Raw genomic sequence first — 16,646 nt, forward strand, 5'->3', positions numbered from 1 at the left:
TGGCAAAAGCCCTTCCCAATGGTCGACATTCACTAAAATCCCCTTCATGTCGTTCCCATTGTCTGTTTTACGACTTGAGAAATTGCTCACTTGTGCAATATGGTAATTACAATTGCTGCATTTGCATATACCTGCTCAGTAAGCGGTTTACTAACAATCCTCATCAGCGACAGTCCATTGCAAGCTCCACGTCGGATAAATCCTTGTGGACATCTTTTCTGCCTGTACGTAAAGAGTAACCATGGCTGACCCATACAAGTGAGTAACCATTCTCCCTAGTGATTGTTTAGAGGAAAAACTCCAGACGGAAGATCGTTGTCCAACGTGTGGTTATTCGGTCACAGCGGAAGATATCACAGAAGACCGCGTCCACCAGGACATGGTGCGGTACCTGGGCAAGCTTAAGGAAACTTTGATTGGAACGTCGCTGACTCCTTTCACTGCAAGCCTGGGGGCAATGAATACGTTTGACAGCTCACGGACGAAAAGAAAAGGCGTCGATTAATCGTAAACACTTTAAATCAGTTTTAAGGATTTCTCCTGCGAACTGAAGTCGTCCCAATATCCGCCATGCCGCTTTGAACATCACCGAACCAGCAACAACAGAGTTCCGCCATTATACCAACACCCACCGTTCCATGCTGAAGAATTTCAGTTTTTCATCAGCACTTTACCTCAATAATACTATTGTGCTTTTATGGGTACGTCTTGAAGGTACATGTCGTATTTTCGATCGGATTCTGCCGGAAACAGAAAGGCTGATGTATTCATGGGAAATACCAACTCTGTCACGGCAAATGGGTTTAATCCTTATCCCAATATCACGCACACTACCCGTATTACATGCCAATACCGTTTTTAAATAAATACAAAACTTTTTTTTTCTCCCGTGCGGTTATGCATAATTGCCCTATTTTAACTAAGCTGATCAATTCAAATCGATGTGTGTATGTATCAAGATTCATCTACATCCATTTTGTTTGATGGTTCTATATTATGCTCTCCTTCTATTGTAGTATGATGCGGTGTATTTGAAGATGCTGCTTCTGTGCCTTTTTGTTCATCCTTGTCTGTTGGTGTTTCGGCACTTTCCGTTGCATCATCTGTATTGGTTTTCGTATCATCCTTCCCCGCTTCGTCTTTGGACACAGATGTATCATCTTTCGCTTCGTTATCATCAGTGGAGGTTTGTTCGGGTGATTTCTGTTCTGCATCGCCATCGTCCATAACCTGATCCACTTCAGTCTGCTCCGCTTCCAGGCTCGTTTCCTTCGTATCATGTTCATCCTCCTTATCACTGATATTCTCGTTTTCATCATCCTCATCATCCTTTGGCTCGGAATCGTCACTCTCGAATGGAATAGGCTCTAGATCTTGACCGCCGGCAAAATTTTGATCACCAAAACCATAGTTATCGCTGTTGTCGAGTGCAAAACGTGCTTCGTCTGTCTCACTAAATAGTTCCCAGTTTGATTGAACAAGGAGCACCTAAAAATCTTTGATCAGTTATATAGGCAATGACTCTGTTTCGTGAGGTAATACCTTTTCAATGGCATAAAGATACTTTTGAAAAACTTTATAATGCTGTGTAGGTCGAGTCACCAGTTCACACACTCGTTGTATGGTAAAAGGAGGTCTGTATTTCAGTATAAATATTAGTTATGATCAAGTCATTGGTTAAATCGATTGTTATCAGGCTATTTTTTACCCTGAATGATGATCAATGGTGTGAATGATACTGGTTTTGACTGTATCAATGCTGCTGATAATCTCGGTATCGGTGACTTGGGCTTCGATCACAGCGCATTGCTACAGTAAATCAAAATCCAAAGATAAGTTTCCGTGATAAATGCAAATTGTCCAAAGTTATGCCAGCTTTACCTTTAAAATAGTGTCTTTTAATGTTTCTTTCAGTTCTTGCCAAGGTGTTTGCACTTGATTGGTTTCAGCAATCTGCAGCAAGGTTTCAGGGCATGGGATGTCGTTGATACCGTCTGTCATGATGAAGTAGGTTGACGATGCCGATTTGTTCACGGGCGTTTCTGCTATATTTTCGTTGATTTGCGACATGGTGAAACGATTTCGAAAGACCTATTGACAGATCAGATCCAGCGCGATGGAACGACGCATTTTTCAAGAAATACCGGAATTAGCAGTGCACGTCGCGATTCGAACTGTCTGTGACTTGCAGCAATTTCTGCCATCAAATGAAGATCTTCCAAAGTTGCATAAATTTACCAAATATTCATTTGCTTTTTGATGTTCTTCGACTGAATCACCACATTTGTTTTTGTCATTCATCGATGGACTTCAAGAATGCAACTACATTCTCTTATTCGCAATGCCCAAGTGTATAGTGTTGGATGGCAAAAATTTTTATTGACAGAGGAATAGTACAAAAGGAAGATGAGAAATGATAAAGTATGGCAGGTTGGCCGATATAAGCAGCAGTTAACGGGATGGCTGGAAGGATTGTGCATCTTTATCAGTTATGCTGAGGATGAAGGTTGCACTGACGTTTGCAGTACTTGGAACCAGAGAAGGGTTGCAGGATCTTCACCTTCGGAGGGTTACTCCACGTCGTCAAGCGATGACCTCCGATTGACTCGCAGGAACACAAAGTCTGTCAAAGACGTCCAAGACCTTGAGGATAGCGGGTACCTCAGTGACCATACTGGGCAGAGTTTCGAGGCTGTCCGGAATTCTGACGCGCGCGAGAGAGATCAGAGTATATAGGCTTTGACCCGGTAAAGCATGTACATAGAACATCACAGCTCTTCCAATGACCTGGATCGCCAATATGCCTTTGAAAAGTTGCTCATCAAGTGCTTCTTTGCAAAAGGTAGCTACCTTTATTGGATCTTTGCAGACGAGTCAATTGTTATCTCCTTGGATTGTCGGCTTTGCCTCACCATAAGCCAGGCTACTGGTCCATTTGACACCACCGGACTTGGTGATGCACCTATCGGGACGGGGCCTCGAGGAAATATCGGCCTTTTTAGCCGTCAAGGTGGTCTCGTCAATCCATCGCAGATAGACACCATTATCAGGGTCATCGAAAAGTCCTGTCAGAAACGGATCCACGACACTAGAGCAAAGCTCCATCTCATTCCATGTCTTTCTATAATGCGATAAATGGTAGCACCAAGATCTTGCCAGCAAGTATCTTTTGCGGCAGCCGCTTCACCCTCTAGACCGACCACGAGGCTCTCTGCTACTTGCACACTCGGCCCATTGTAAATTCAATGATGGTCAACTAGCTCGACACCATTTGCGAACTATCCGCACAAGATCATCCATCGTCCCGGTGTCGACATTTTGTTGCCGGATTGTCTTCACAAAAAAGCTGGGTACAAAATAGGTTACTAACAAGTGGGCATTCGGCCGCTCCGTCTTATGGATTATTCTTTGCGAATAAATGTACTTGTAAATACTTTTGTAAGCGGTGAATTCTGTCAAAGATGCCCTTTTTGCGATGATTGATCTCTTATTTGAACAACGTGAGGTGCTCTTGCGTAAGTCACCAATAATCCTTTATTGCAAAGTGGAGAGAGAAGTGGATCAAAAAATGTCTCTAACGTAGACGTTTGGAAAAAAAAACCGTCCAAGAGTCTCACGACAGTTCGTTGCATTCATTAATCACATTCGTCACAAAGCAACGGTATACATAATAAATCAGAATCACATAGATCCAATTTAAGGACTGTGGCTTCTGGGATACGCATAGCAGTAGCTAAAGTATGTAAATCGGCAGCTTGATATTCAGTGTCATGTCCTTTTGCTATTTGGCAAGTTCAGCGGTGGTCTTGCAATTCAACAAGTTATTGATGCTGCATTCGGCATTGTTGGATACTTCGGTGTTAATTGCTTTGGCAATAGATACACCCATGACAGTAGAGGCAGCAAACGATACAAAGGTTACCAGTATAAGGAATTTCATGTTGAAGTTGGGAAGTTATCGTTGGTCCTAAAAGGACTTCTTTAAAAACATTTTCTAATCGGCTCATCGACGCGGCATAGTCTTCGTGAAATGAGGCATGATCAGCGAGATAACATTTATGCAACACATCTGATCAAGCTTGTGAGAACCGTTGGCATGAATGAATTCTTCCATGTGGCATTCAGTACAGCACTTTACCTGATGACAGTGGATTGCGTGTTGATATGACGTGTTTTCTTCTCAGATTCAATGTTTAGCACGAGACGGTGTGGTATGATATGGTTTCTACGTCAACCAATGGCCCGATCTGCATATACGCTGCCAAACGTGGCTCGTCTTCGTGTTCACTTTCGTTGAAGGAATATCGATGGAGAAGGTCGTTGACTTAATGTTGAAAATTATTGTATGGATGTAGTCAATCGGCGTAAAGCAGTATCATAGTCAAATGAGTGGAATACAGCTTAGATTCCAATTTTTTTTTATTTCGGCATTGTTTTTGGTACCATTATAACATGTGTTCCACTCGCTCATCTGAGGTTGATAACTGATGAAAGAAAGCTGTTCAAAAGTTTTACTAATGGCAAGGCTATTTGAAGTAACACCATATGATAACTGAAAAAAAAGTCATTAATTTGACAGCACTAACCGGTTTGGAAAAAATTCAACATTAGGTTATTTCGTAGGAAATTCTTTGAGAACAAAGCAAGACATTCCTCCAAATTGCCTTCTGGACAAGTTACTAGGGCTAATTCATAATTACATGCCTAGTTCCTCTTTTATCATTGATGGGATATCAAGGACAGAGGACGTTGCGCTATTTGGTGAGGGAATTCAAATTGACCTTTTAATTAAAAAGGAAGGACCACTGTCTGATTCTGTCTCCTTGTTTCACGCTTGCCATTAACGCTTTTTTTTTTTTACTGCTTGCTGCTCCCTTCTGATCCTCGGCTCCCGTTGCATGAATTTTGATTAAGTAGCTTTTTTTCACAAGTAGACAGGATTTCTGGCTATTTGAGTTTTGTTATCAAATGAGCTTTGCGATTTCTATAGATCAAAAAAAATTCCTAAGCTTGCGCCTGGCTTTCCTAAAAAAGTATCATGTTCAGCATCCGACCAGTTTTCCTAAAACAGAACAAACTTTTTTCTTTCTTTGTGTGGTCGGTCTCATGACGTAATACAAGGAAATCTTTCTTCGACCCCGTTTCTGACCCAAAGCAACTTTGTTCCTTTGCCTTCCGCTTCCGGTTGCTCTTCTTTTTTTTTTTTTTTGGTTTCCTTCTCCCCCATTTCGACCATGAATTTATTTTTTGGCAAAGCCAAGTCAAAAACGTCAGCCAAAGATGCAATTTACAAATTACGAGAAACGCTCGATATGTTGGAAAAACGGCAGACTTTCATGGAAGCCAAAGCCGAGAACGAGTTAAAGATCGCAAAAACAAACGCAACAAAGAACCGTCGAGGTAAGTACAACGGACTTGTTATGTATTGCCCCGTATGGTTTACTCACCTACTCTTTACAAATTCCAGTGGCACTGATGGCATTAAAACGAAAGAAGGCAATTGAAGTGAATATCGAAAAGATTAACGGAGCTCGAATGACGATCGAAACCCAAATGATGGCAATAGAGAATGCCAATGTCAACTTAGAAACAATGGGAGCCATGCGTGCTGGTGCCGAAGCAATGAAGAACATTCATGGATCCATGTAAGTATTACTTTTTGGTTTTTGTCAATCATTGACCGTGGCATGAGAAATCCCAAAAACCATGGTTGAGGGCGAGTTATACTGAAAAAAAGCTTTCTTTTCTTTTGCGCTCTTTTAGGGATATTAATAAGGTGGATGCAACCATGGACGATATCCGAGACCAGATGGACGTTGCGAACGAGATTTCAGAGGCTATTTCTCGGCCTATTGGCATGGGCGAAGAGTTAGATGAGGTAGCGTTTCGTTATCCGCATGATCGATCGGCATCAACTGACGATATTTTGTTCTCGATGTTTAGGACGATCTTCTTAATGAACTTGAAGAGTTGGAGCAGGAGGAATTGGATGCAAAGATGTTGGAGACACCCGCACCCTCAGTATACACACCCAACGTACCGTCGCATGAACCTGGTAAGACGAGAAACTCCAAACCTAGAGATTTTTTTTTTCATTCCCCATCTTACGGTTCATCTATCCTAGGTCGCAAAACAACCGTTACCGAAGACGACGAGGAAGCCGAACTCAAAGCTCTGCAAGCCAGTATGGCCATGTAAAACGTATGCCCTATAGTTATATTTTTTTATCTTTTTCTCTCTCACTTTTTTTTCTGGATGTGCAGGGGAGAAAATAAATACAATTCCCCATTCATCTCATTTTTTTCATAATCATCATTCGAGTGGGCTATACAAATGACAGCAATTTTAGGTTGGTTGACTGTAATCGCATAGAGTCGAGGATTGCCTTTTACCATGGAAATCGTTTCATAAATGTTATGACTTGGGAAATTGCCCACCCTGTGCTACTTGCTTCCCTAGTGTGCTTGCATTCTCGGCTTGAACCTGGATTTCCCGTATTTCCTAGGTATTTAGCAAAGAAAATGTGGGTGAGGAATTGGATCATACCGCACAGATAGCGGTACTTATCAATGATTTCATGCGTCGTCTTGGCGGCTGCTTGGCAAATCCGTTTTTGAAGACAAGCGTAAGTGACTGCTTCCTCATGCCTGCCCAGCTGCATGTGGTGTTCGGAGTTTCCAACCTCGGATCCACGTCCGATACATCGACACACGGTTTCCTCTCCATGATTCGAAAGTTGCAATTGACCAAAGTTCACCATCCCGTGGAATTGACCTACGATGGCGATGGACTCCGCATCGAAGGCGATTTTAATGCCGCTAAAAGAGGTACGTATTGGCACACCAGTTGATCGACGGGAACCAGCGGAGCGCCAACAGGAAATGTTAGGCAAACCTTCGTACACATGCTTTTGTATACCCTTACCGCCTCCCAAAAGGGCCGACCCGTTACTGTTACCTATTCAGAATACGAATATATTACGTGTTTGCTACAATGAAAGATTAAAGATGGTGGAGATTCACGCCTTGATACCCATGCAACACGACAAGGAAGACTCGCTGCTGGAACTGTACAAATTTATGTATTCTCTCAGCGACAACAACGAAGAGGAAGCAAAGCAATTTTGCAAGGACTTGATGCACGATGTATATAAAGGTAAAATCTACTATTCGGATGAAAAGAAAAATCCTCCAAACTTACTGACCTGTTTTTGTATGATGGTAGACATGAAGCCGGAAAAGCGCCTAAAGGTTATTGTTAATCCGGCAGGAGGTCAGGGAAAAGCAAAGGATATATTTGAATTTGGCGTAAAACCGGTGTTTGAGGCAGCCAACTGTGAAATGGATATCCAGTGTAGGTCACCGTAGCAACGAAAAAAAAAGGAGCTGTGAGCAGTGAATGACCTCTTTGCTTTTCAGATACCGAACATCAAGGACATGCTCTTCAAATTGCAAAAGACCTTGATATTAATCGCTATGATGCAATTGTCACGGTTAGTGGCGATGGGATCATTCATGAGGTGATCAATGGTTTTCTTCAACGACCGGATGCGAGACAAGCCATCAAGAACGTACCGCTGGGACTTATCCCGGGAGGAACCAGCAATTCACTTAGCATTTGTCTTCTCGACTATGTGCGCGGATACGATCCCGTCTATTCGGCATTACAAGTCATTAAAGGTACACTAGAGGAATGATAGACGTGGACATTTTCTTTGTACTGAATTTTTCGGGATTTTTAGGACAAAATCTGGCCCTGGATTTATGCTCCGTAACATATGCCGACCATCGTTACTTTTCATTTTTATCTCAGAACCACGGTATCACCGCTTACGCAGATTTAGCCACGGAACATCTACGGTGAGTTCGCAATCTCCTTTTCATTTCAATTTTTCGTCAAGCCCTGAGACAGCTGGAGTGACAGTTTTGTATGCATGTAGCTGGATGGGTGATACACGAAACATTATTGGGTTGATGCAGCAGATCTTTGCACGTCAAAGCTATCCTGTGGAAGTTGCTCTTCAAATCGAGGAGTCCAACAAGGAAAGAATCAAGAGTAAATACAGAGACGCTTTGGTCCATCCCGTCCGCCCCCCGCTGAATGAGCTCGATGGACCGGTAGTCGACACTATTCCGCCTCTCTCGGAACCGGTTCCGGAAGACTGGACCGTGATCAATGACGATCTCGTTTTCTTTTTAACGAGCAAAGTGCCCAGTGTGGCGAGAGATATGTTGACCCATCCATGCGCACTTCCCAATGACGGTCTGATTGACGCTTTGTTTGTGCGAGGTCATCCCTCGATTGCAAAGCAAATGGAGATCTTTAAGAAAATCGAACACGGCCAGCATATTGATTCTCCGCTGGTAAGCCTAAACGGAGTTATAGTGACAGCAGACGACCAAGTTACTAATTCTACGTCCCACTGTTCAGGTGGAATATTATAAAGTCAAGGCATTCCGATTCACTCCAAAGGCTCCAGCAGGGAAAAAGGCATACACGGTGATAGATGGTGAAAATGCGCCTAACCAACCTTTCCAGGTCCAAGTTCATTCCAGATTAGGCTGCGTATTAAGTTTGTATCCTACATTCAAAAATTCCAATATATAACCATCGTAAGCATCGTGCTTCGAGATACATGGCAGAATATACGATACAAACAAAAGGGCCGGGGGTGGGTCCTCAATTTATTATCATCATTCTTTCGCATGACATGAGCATTTTTCTGCCATCTTTTTTTTTTTTTTGTTTTTTTTTTGGTCTAATATGGGGCGACGTTTATTCATCAATGTGACCAGTAAATATCTCTATTCCTACATGACAATGGCATTGGACCAAATCGTTCCAGTACTGTATATTAATCAAACTTGTTTTCAGGATGTCAACTCCTGCCTGCCAATTCTTTTATGTGATTTTGTCGGACATAGGAGACCAAACATGTCGATCGATCTATGCTCTGATAATGCTTTCTAATATTGTTTTCATAGATTGACAATTTTCTCTTTTTTCTAACTTAAAAAGTATTTGGAGCGTCACTCGATAGGACAAGGCGGGATAGGATGAGAGGCAACGCAGATTTGGGAAGATGCGTCAACTTGCCAGCATAAAAAATAACGTGTTCACATATCATTTCGTTGCATCTCAGCGGTGATCTAAGTAAATTATGAGGGTCACCACTGATGTAGCCCATGATATGACAGTTTCTCGACACGTACCTTGTCTACTGTTGCTTGCGATAGTCTGGGTAGCTGGCCTGCTTCTTGTTCTATGGCTATAGTAAAGTTGGAAGGAGGATCCTAGAAAAGAAAATTCTTCTGTCAGTTTTGCCTACACAAAACACACGAGTAATTATTTGACGAACATACGTAAATAAAAGGACATAGATCCTGTGGCAAATATTCTCCATGTTCACGAAACCATCGGTGGCGCTCTTGCAATTCATCTAAAGATAAAGAAAGGAAAAATGGATTAAGATCCATGATCTCATGAGTTTCTGTCCTTAATAGGTCGACCTTCATAGGTGTCTTCAAAGAGCTTTAGAATTTCCCTGCGCATTTTCTCTTGTTTTTCAGAGACTTTGCGTCGCCGTTCAATCTCGAGGATCAAGTGACCATACGAGGCCGCATATAAGCGATACCTATCGTCGTATTGATCGGTCAGACATGGGTTGGTCGATAACAAGGCATAGATTTCATTACCACTCTGCTAGTGAGGACAACTGTTTGAAGTAATTCTCGAGATTGTAATCGCGTTCTTTCATATCGGCCTACTAGCAGTGTTTACTGGAGTATACAACACGCCCATCAAAAAAGTGTCCAATTACCTCTGCTGTCATCATTCGCTCGCAAATCATATCAGCTTGGCCACCAGCTGACCCGAACTGTTCCAGCTGATCCAAAACTTTGATGAGCTCATCCTGAATGGTCGAGTACAGTTGCATCCGCACGCGAATCTCTTCGCTATCGTGACAAACAATTAACTCTTTCTTCTTTATCCGTAGTAGGTTTCCCAATCCATCCTTGAACTACCTCACGGAATCGACGATTTCCATGGATTCGTGCAAATCATCGAGAATGTCGGGTATATGGTCGTGATCATCCCGTAAAACTATAAAATATACCACATAAGGCATCGTCACACTGATGTTAAATCTTTTGTTGCGTATATATGTGTGTACCGGTGATATCCAATTGATGGCAGGCTTCCGGATCTGACTGACATAACCTAAGAGAAAAGACCAATGGTAATCAATCAAGTATTTACCGCCATCGATAAATCGATAAGTAAGATGTTGCATTTCCGCGCGCATATGATGTGTAAACATACCTCGTGGCCTCGCCGAGTTGATCATAATGATTTGTCAGACTGGTCAGGATATCTGCCATTTTGGTGATCTCTGTTTCCTGAATTTGTAGCTTTTCGTTTGCAAAATCCGATACGGATTCTTCCAGAGAAATGGAAAGAGATGATTCTTGCAAGGCCGCCAACTCGGCAATGGTGTTGGATAATGCCTTGGTAATTGAAACCAACGATGCACATAAACTCTGATAATTTCAAAAAGCCTCAGACATGGATCACACCCTTTTTTCTTTCTTTTTCTTTGCAAAGTACCATACCTCTACTTCTCCGATTTCGTCGTCGGCTTGCCGCTGTAATTCAAGCACAGCTTGATCGTCAATGTAATGAAACAAGGTTACTGGTTTATCCCCTCTGGCGACGTTTGTATCGGTCATGGTTTGACTTTTTCTTTCCCTTTCTTCGTTTACTCGCAAGATAGCCTCATCGATCTTTGAGTTACGAAGCATATCAAATATCCGTTCTAATTCCATGGAGACCGTCGCCAAAGTAGCTTCACGGTCCTATACGATTTTTTTATTCGGTGTGCATAAAGTGAAACCCACCCCGTCAGAAGCCGACATCAAAAACAATAGCCACCTACACGGTCGTCCCCAAAGGTTTGGAAAATGTACCTTTATGCATGCTTGTACTTCTTCTGTTTTCAGTGAAAGATACTCGCGAATGCGTTCTAATGAGCTCAGTTGTATAATGATATGATTATTCACAAAGAGGATTTTGGGCCATGTCTTTTCAATCATCTCAACATGGCGTTCCGATGCCTGACATAGAGTATTCGCCTGTGCGCAGATAGACTGTCCCGTAGATAACGCCTTTTTCGCAACAAGAAGCAACTCAATAAGCTCTTGTTCCATGGCAAAAGAAAGCAAGTATAAAAAAAAAGATATCGAGTCGAAGCACAAAAAAGAAAATGCAAGTCGTTTTTTATGGATCCAACGTCACACGACAAATTCTAGATACTTTCACGAGGTTTGGAGGTTCGACAGCCATTCTTTCCAACCGCACAGCATTTCGGAAATGCAAATTCACAAACCCGTGCTCCTCTAACAAACATACAGGAGCTCATTATCAATATCGGCTGCCTGTTCCACTGTAACACACGCACTTACCCGTCCGCGTCACAAAACACATCACAATGGCGTTTTCCTTGGTCGTCTTGTCGTTCACATACGGGCGCTTTTCGAATGACACCGCATCGGATTGGTATACGAGAATGCTTTGGATCAAAAACAACGCAAGATAAAGAAGCTTCGCCACAAGTGGAAGCAGGCGAGCTTGCATACGTCGCTTCGGGCATATTTGTGCTCGCCTCTTGGGATCGATGAGCCTCGTTTGGCTTTCCCTGCATGGCCCGAATCACGTCGACTTCTTCCAACGGCGGCTGGATCTGTTGATGATGCTTGCGAAGTTGTCCATATCCGGGAACCCACCACAGGCAAAAGACTGTGAAAAGTAGAATCAATCGAAGCATTGCTGGCTACGTTTGTTGAATCAAAGCAGAGAGGATAATTTCACATGGGGGTCCAGTGCCCAAAATCCCTTTTTGTGCGCCATCATGAACCCATGGCATCGGACGAAAAATCGAGCAAACCCTTCAGGATATTCCGGTAGGTTACGTGACTCACTCGTCGAGGCAGATGGCATCATCGATAGTATGGCCCTTTGACAACAAATCGCTTTGTTGCATCGCATGCGGCTCCTCGGTCACCATGCAAATGTCCTGTGAATCACCCACCAAGGTGTAGGATGATGGTGCACAAGGTAACATACTACATGCTTGCAGCTCATCGTCACTGGCATCACTTTCAAACAAATCGTCCATTTCATCATCTGCCAGTGCTGTCTCGTTGTGGAGTCTGTTCATGAAATCCGTCAAAGATATTATATCCTGTTTTTGCGCCGACCGTTTCGAGGAGAGGATCTGCGGATCGTCTTCGTTATCGTGCCATGACAACGTACTGGGTAGGCTGCTGTCATGCTGGATTGACATTTGAGATCCGGTGGCATCGGACACCACCACATCAGGGTCGCTTTCTGTCCATTGCTGCGGCGATCTGGGCTCATCACTGTCCGAATCCGATATGGAAAATACGGTGGTGGTATCCTGCCGGTGGTCAAAGAAAACATCGTCTAATGAAGACAACGAGCTTGTTCCATCATTAAAGCAACCTTCCGCTCGCAGCAACGCTTTCATTTCAGCCACGGTTGTCCATTTTCCGTGAGCAACTGTAGCTGTAAATCGTCTGGGACGGATAAATCGAATAAATCCTGCAATTTCGCTCATGGAGGAATGCGTTGAGAACGGCAACGCCTATTTTTTTTATTTTATTTTTTTTTTTGCCGACTTGTTAGACAAACATGTAATGGTACGCAGGCATGAATTTGCTTACCAGGCGATGGGCTATGGTTGATGGGTCATACAATTTGGACGCCAAGAGCGAGGGTGCCTCCGGGGTACTCATATCGATGGTATAATCGCATGACAACGGTACAGGATGAATCGCTAGAGTCTTCGCACTGTGCATGGAACAAGTGGATGCCCAGTTGCAAGAATGGAAGCGAGTCTGCGGATCGGTCGTTAAGATCCGGTCAAAGGTACTGTCAGCTCTGCAGTACATATCGTAAAATTGCCGACTGACGTGGATCTATTTTCCAGAAACGAAAAAAACGTAAATATCATGACCTTCCCAGTGACTACCATTGTAAGAAGACTATGCTTACTTTTGTATTGAACACCTGAGCAATGGCAAACCATATTTCTTCATATCCGAATGTCCAGCAATCAAGATAAATGTGAAATGTGCAGTGGTATTGCTTGATGGTTTGAAGGAGTAACTGCACCGATGCGTCCTATCATCCAAATCATTGGCGCGTCCAATCCATGGTTACACACCCGGATAAGAACAAGGAAAAAAATTATGCACTTTATACCTTTGTCGGAAAATGACGAAATTTGTCGTTGCAACAGGACGTATCCATGTAGACATGGTCAATGATCTTATCTCCAAGTAGCTGCAGTGACTCGTCTACAAAATCTTTCTCGGCCCGCATATCGCCTATAGAAATGTTCAATCAAGGTTCAATACAACTACTCTTCTATTTGACAAAAACAATCAGTCGAAACAATATGTTTACCGGTGTACAAAACTGTGCCATTGCAACCTTCAATAAGTATTCTGTTCGTCATTTTAGTGAGATTTTTTTTCTTGACAAGAAAAACTTGTTGGTTTCAGTCAAAACCGTTATCACTTACAGAACAGCCCCGGGACAGTGGTTAGCGGGCAATAAGGTGACGGTGATTTTGCCATAATCGGTCGTGTCGATAATGGTCTCCTGGGCGATCGGAATGGGAACAAGTCGTCCCTCGAGATGACCATATTGCTTGTTGCGTCGTCGAATACGTGGCAGTAAAGTGGCAGTTATTTCCGAACAGTAAATATTCTCGAGAATTGAAGACTGCTCTAATCCTTGCGTGTGATCTTTTTTGATCGCAAAAGACTGTCAGAATGCACGCTATATACAAGTGAGGGCAAAGCAATGTAGGTGTACCTGAGTGAACATGACTAAGGAAATAGTACTTGATTCCATTACGGCGCGTAAACCGGTCAATGCTAATACAGGGATATTCTCTTATCTGACCGTCAAAAGTACTCATTGCCGAGTTCCTGAAAGCAGAACTTTTGCTAGGCAACAGAAAACACGCCTGATCGGGTTGAACAAAGTGACTGGAAATGGGAAGCAAAAAGGGTTTTTTGCGCGTCATAATTCTAGCGCCGCTCAATTTTCCGCTTTCCATCTTTTTCGGTGGAAACTGTCCACACATCTGTTATGCAACGAAACGGATTTCGTGACAGATTTAATATGACGAGTTTTCCCTCTCATCCAAATATTATCAATTGATTAGTATATTCTACATTTCGCTTAATCTTCAGTGCCATGTATCATATTCACTGCAGAAACATGTTTCTAAAGCGTATCCGAGGTTACAGCACGGTATTTGCTTGCAAGACAAATTACATGTTGAGCGGATATAGTAGGTTGAGCTAAGTTTGCTTTTCTCTTTTTTTTTGCTGCTTACTATTCTGTTAGAGTGCAGTTGCAACTGTACCTGCATGTTGAATGATCCGTTTCTATGATGCTTTTGCATATCTGAAGATCTCGGTTGTAATTAAAATGGGCCATCATTACATCGTATTTTTCATTCCCTTTTTGACCTTGTATTAAACTGATCAGCTACATAACATGCCACCAACTTTATAACAGACCAGACGACAGGGTAATAATAAAACGAATGTATTGAAGAAAAAAAAAGGGATTTTTAAAACATATGCTAGAAAATTGGCACAATGTGGCGGTATCTTGCGAGTTAAACGTACAAAAAGTGAGATTATAAGGAGAATACTGTAATGAATGAATAAACCGTAAAAGAAAATAAGAAATGATAATAAGTAATAATAATAGTAATAGGAAAAAAATGATAATGAGTGTAACAGAAGAAAATAAAGAATGAAAACGATGTGAAGCGATGGGTTCCGTGTAGACATCAGTGGTGAACGACCGGGCGTTCGCCTTTGTGTACTTTGCCTCGCCACCGTTCGGCGATACCTCGCATGGTCCATTCCATAACCCCTTCTTTCCATACCAAATCATGGCTCTCACCATCCAGGATCTTCAGACGCACATCTCGTAGACTATTGGCAAGGATATCAATGGCTTTTTGCGGTATTAATCCATCCTTTTCACCCCAAACCGCAGAAACCGAAGTCGTAATTTCCGAGTAGCTGAAACCGAAAGAATGATACTTTTCCAACGCCACAAGGACGTCGCCTAATTGGCCTTGACTGTACGGTTCGGACATGCGTAATCGATTCATGGCCAAATACAGCGATACATGTTTCGGTCGCACGACATGTCTCAAAGGGCGATGCGGAGGAAAGTCCGTCGATAATTCTAGATTGTCGTCTTCCAATGACGCTAAAAGTTCGTCTTCCTCAAATGCGGTCAGTGTGCTGTGGATACTGGAGTCCGGTGATCCAAGAGGGCTCTTTTTGCTGCCGCGACTGGTATCACTGGTTCTCGTCGACGAATCCGAAACGGAGTCTTCGTCGGAGATACGGTTGGGGTTTTGTCGTGATGGCAAGCTCTCTTTCGACATGCCTTTATTGAACATCCACATGACATCCATGGCCAAAGAAATGGTGCGTGTAACGAGTGAAGCCGGTAATCGTCGAGTCCATTTGAATGTATTGGCTGCTTGGGTCGATACCCACGGCGATATCAAATAAATAGGTCCAAGCACCCGTGAGGGACACTTCAGGGCAATAGCGAGCGCGAAAACGGTCCCTACGGATTGAGCAATAAGACTGAATCGGCGGATGCGTAAATGATCCGCCAACTGTATGACAACATCTATCAAAGAAAACGCGGTTTAGTTGAAACGCACTTTGAATTCTCACTCTCAAGTTCCACCTTTTTTTTTTTTTTACCTGCCCATTCCAGTGCACTCAGATCCTGTGGATTGCACTCTTCGCTTAATCCATACCTAACGAAGAATAACAAATACTAATTATTAGTATATTTTCCATGGCGTCATTTAGCACCAAGACTGTGGTTACCCTGGACGTTCCGGCCAAATCATGCGGATGCCATAGCGTTGAGCTACTTCTTCAAACATGACGCCTACAAGTCGACTGCAGCCGTGCCCGCCGATTACAATTGCAGGATGACCGTCGTCGAGAGCACCGTATTCTGCGAATCCAACGCGATGGGATTTGATGCGACCGTGAGGATGGCCAATGTATTGAAATGTCTGGTGAAGTCGTGGTTCCTGAAGAATATCCACGCGTGTGGTTCGTTGTGGCGAGGTGGCATTGCACCGCTTGTTTCTGATCGGCAGGGTTTTTAAGAAAGGAATGGGGTGAGCGTCGTTGGTTTGGCAAGGAAGGTGAATGGGCGAGGTAGGATGCGATTCGTAAACATGAGGAAGGATACTGTCACTGTGCTGATACACGTCTTTGTAACGTTTGTTCTTCTTTCTCGGCAAAGGAGTGGACCGTGACGTTTGAACGCGGGTGACGGGAAGGAGCGGCGGTGAAGAGAACGAGACGGGCGAGGGTAAAGGATCGTCAAGAGGATGATGTGGACAAATCAATCGTTGTGGGTCTCGACGATTCATTCGTAAAAACAAGAGGTGTGTTGGTAGGAAAAAGGAGGGTTTTTAAATTCTGATGCACATGCGTCAATTTTCCTTTTTCAACCCAATCGATAGATCAAAGAAAGGAAAAAAAAAAGCC

The 16,646-nt window shown here is 43.1% G+C and overlaps 9 protein-coding genes across 9 annotated transcripts; 3 read left to right on the forward strand and 6 right to left on the reverse strand.

Moving 5' to 3' along the window:
* The first annotated feature begins 3 nt into the window (after positions 1 to 3).
* On the forward strand, positions 4 to 885 carry BYT42DRAFT_560509 (uncharacterized protein). Its single transcript, XM_051567239.1, has 3 exons — positions 4 to 102; positions 168 to 224; positions 280 to 885. The coding sequence occupies exons 1-3, from the start codon at positions 47 to 49 to the stop codon at positions 503 to 505; spliced, it is 339 nt and encodes a 112-aa protein (XP_051426368.1). The 5' UTR covers positions 4 to 46; the 3' UTR covers positions 506 to 885.
* On the reverse strand, positions 886 to 2,126 carry BYT42DRAFT_560511 (uncharacterized protein). Its single transcript, XM_051567240.1, has 4 exons — positions 1,882 to 2,126; positions 1,709 to 1,809; positions 1,543 to 1,636; positions 886 to 1,488 (listed from the first exon to the last, which is right to left on the reverse strand). The coding sequence occupies exons 1-4, from the start codon at positions 2,068 to 2,070 to the stop codon at positions 955 to 957; spliced, it is 918 nt and encodes a 305-aa protein (XP_051426369.1). The 5' UTR covers positions 2,071 to 2,126; the 3' UTR covers positions 886 to 954.
* Positions 2,127 to 2,583: 457 nt separating this feature from the next.
* On the reverse strand, positions 2,584 to 3,105 carry BYT42DRAFT_611592 (uncharacterized protein; the record flags this gene model as incomplete). The annotated part of the gene is made up of 2 exons (XM_051571525.1): positions 2,584 to 2,846; positions 2,913 to 3,105. 2 exons carry the CDS (start codon positions 3,103 to 3,105, stop codon positions 2,584 to 2,586), a joined length of 456 nt encoding a protein of 151 aa, XP_051426370.1.
* A 2,129-nt stretch (positions 3,106 to 5,234) lies between these two features.
* Positions 5,235 to 6,587, forward strand: BYT42DRAFT_631595 (Snf7-domain-containing protein; the record flags this gene model as incomplete). The annotated part of the gene is made up of 4 exons (XM_051572455.1): positions 5,235 to 5,400; positions 5,468 to 5,645; positions 5,764 to 5,878; positions 5,944 to 6,587. 4 exons carry the CDS (start codon positions 5,235 to 5,237, stop codon positions 6,196 to 6,198), a joined length of 714 nt encoding a protein of 237 aa, XP_051426371.1. The 3' UTR covers positions 6,199 to 6,587.
* A 56-nt stretch (positions 6,588 to 6,643) lies between these two features.
* On the forward strand, positions 6,644 to 8,607 carry BYT42DRAFT_611594 (ATP-NAD kinase-like domain-containing protein; the record flags this gene model as incomplete). The annotated part of the gene is made up of 7 exons (XM_051571526.1): positions 6,644 to 6,827; positions 6,889 to 7,155; positions 7,225 to 7,353; positions 7,419 to 7,679; positions 7,742 to 7,859; positions 7,940 to 8,363; positions 8,431 to 8,607. 7 exons carry the CDS (start codon positions 6,644 to 6,646, stop codon positions 8,605 to 8,607), a joined length of 1,560 nt encoding a protein of 519 aa, XP_051426372.1.
* A 560-nt stretch (positions 8,608 to 9,167) lies between these two features.
* Positions 9,168 to 11,093, reverse strand: BYT42DRAFT_492124 (autophagy-related protein 17; the record flags this gene model as incomplete). Its single annotated transcript, XM_051564124.1, has 10 exons — positions 9,168 to 9,293; positions 9,363 to 9,439; positions 9,510 to 9,634; positions 9,696 to 9,763; positions 9,821 to 9,886; positions 10,031 to 10,104; positions 10,175 to 10,221; positions 10,324 to 10,541; positions 10,614 to 10,856; positions 10,986 to 11,093. 10 exons carry the CDS (start codon positions 11,091 to 11,093, stop codon positions 9,168 to 9,170), a joined length of 1,152 nt encoding a protein of 383 aa, XP_051426373.1.
* Positions 11,094 to 11,305: 212 nt separating this feature from the next.
* BYT42DRAFT_611596 (uncharacterized protein) lies at positions 11,306 to 11,824 on the reverse strand (the record flags this gene model as incomplete). The annotated part of the gene is made up of 2 exons (XM_051571527.1): positions 11,306 to 11,396; positions 11,463 to 11,824. 2 exons carry the CDS (start codon positions 11,822 to 11,824, stop codon positions 11,306 to 11,308), a joined length of 453 nt encoding a protein of 150 aa, XP_051426374.1.
* Positions 11,825 to 11,974: 150 nt separating this feature from the next.
* Positions 11,975 to 14,008, reverse strand: BYT42DRAFT_611597 (beta-lactamase-like protein; the record flags this gene model as incomplete). The annotated part of the gene is made up of 7 exons (XM_051571528.1): positions 11,975 to 12,664; positions 12,744 to 12,998; positions 13,075 to 13,203; positions 13,285 to 13,409; positions 13,489 to 13,529; positions 13,607 to 13,832; positions 13,903 to 14,008. The coding sequence occupies 7 exons, from the start codon at positions 14,006 to 14,008 to the stop codon at positions 11,975 to 11,977; spliced, it is 1,572 nt and encodes a 523-aa protein (XP_051426375.1).
* A 620-nt stretch (positions 14,009 to 14,628) lies between these two features.
* Positions 14,629 to 16,643, reverse strand: BYT42DRAFT_560537 (Alpha/Beta hydrolase protein). Its single transcript, XM_051567241.1, has 3 exons — positions 15,969 to 16,643; positions 15,840 to 15,895; positions 14,629 to 15,762 (listed from the first exon to the last, which is right to left on the reverse strand). The coding sequence occupies exons 1-3, from the start codon at positions 16,526 to 16,528 to the stop codon at positions 14,897 to 14,899; spliced, it is 1,482 nt and encodes a 493-aa protein (XP_051426376.1). The 5' UTR covers positions 16,529 to 16,643; the 3' UTR covers positions 14,629 to 14,896.
* Between the last annotated feature and the right edge of the window lie 3 nt (positions 16,644 to 16,646).

Source organism: Radiomyces spectabilis (genome assembly GCF_025331425.1).
Source record: "Radiomyces spectabilis strain NRRL 2753 chromosome Unknown BYT42scaffold_3, whole genome shotgun sequence".
Lineage (NCBI taxonomy): Eukaryota > Fungi > Mucoromycota > Mucoromycetes > Mucorales > Radiomycetaceae > Radiomyces > Radiomyces spectabilis.

Excerpts from the sequence above, each read along its gene's own strand:
- BYT42DRAFT_560509 (XM_051567239.1), top strand. The coding sequence starts at position 47 with ATGTCGTTCCCATTGTCTGTTTTACGACTTGAGAAATTGCTCACTTGT. Across the intron at positions 103-167 it reads TTGCTCACTTGTGCAATATG|CGACAGTCCATTGCAAGCTC; the intron begins GTAATTACAATT and ends AATCCTCATCAG. Across the intron at positions 225-279 it reads TGTGGACATCTTTTCTGCCT|TGATTGTTTAGAGGAAAAAC; the intron begins GTACGTAAAGAG and ends CATTCTCCCTAG.
- BYT42DRAFT_560511 (XM_051567240.1), bottom strand. The coding sequence starts at position 2,070 with ATGTCGCAAATCAACGAAAATATAGCAGAAACGCCCGTGAACAAATCG. Across the intron at positions 1,810-1,881 it reads TAAAAGACACTATTTTAAAG|CAATGCGCTGTGATCGAAGC; the intron begins GTAAAGCTGGCA and ends GATTTACTGTAG. Across the intron at positions 1,637-1,708 it reads ACCATTGATCATCATTCAGG|ACCTCCTTTTACCATACAAC; the intron begins GTAAAAAATAGC and ends ACTGAAATACAG.
- BYT42DRAFT_560537 (XM_051567241.1), bottom strand. The coding sequence starts at position 16,528 with ATGAATCGTCGAGACCCACAACGATTGATTTGTCCACATCATCCTCTT. Across the intron at positions 15,896-15,968 it reads ATTTGGCCGGAACGTCCAGG|GTATGGATTAAGCGAAGAGT; the intron begins GTAACCACAGTC and ends ATTCTTCGTTAG. Across the intron at positions 15,763-15,839 it reads GAGTGCACTGGAATGGGCAG|ATGTTGTCATACAGTTGGCG; the intron begins GTAAAAAAAAAA and ends TTTCTTTGATAG.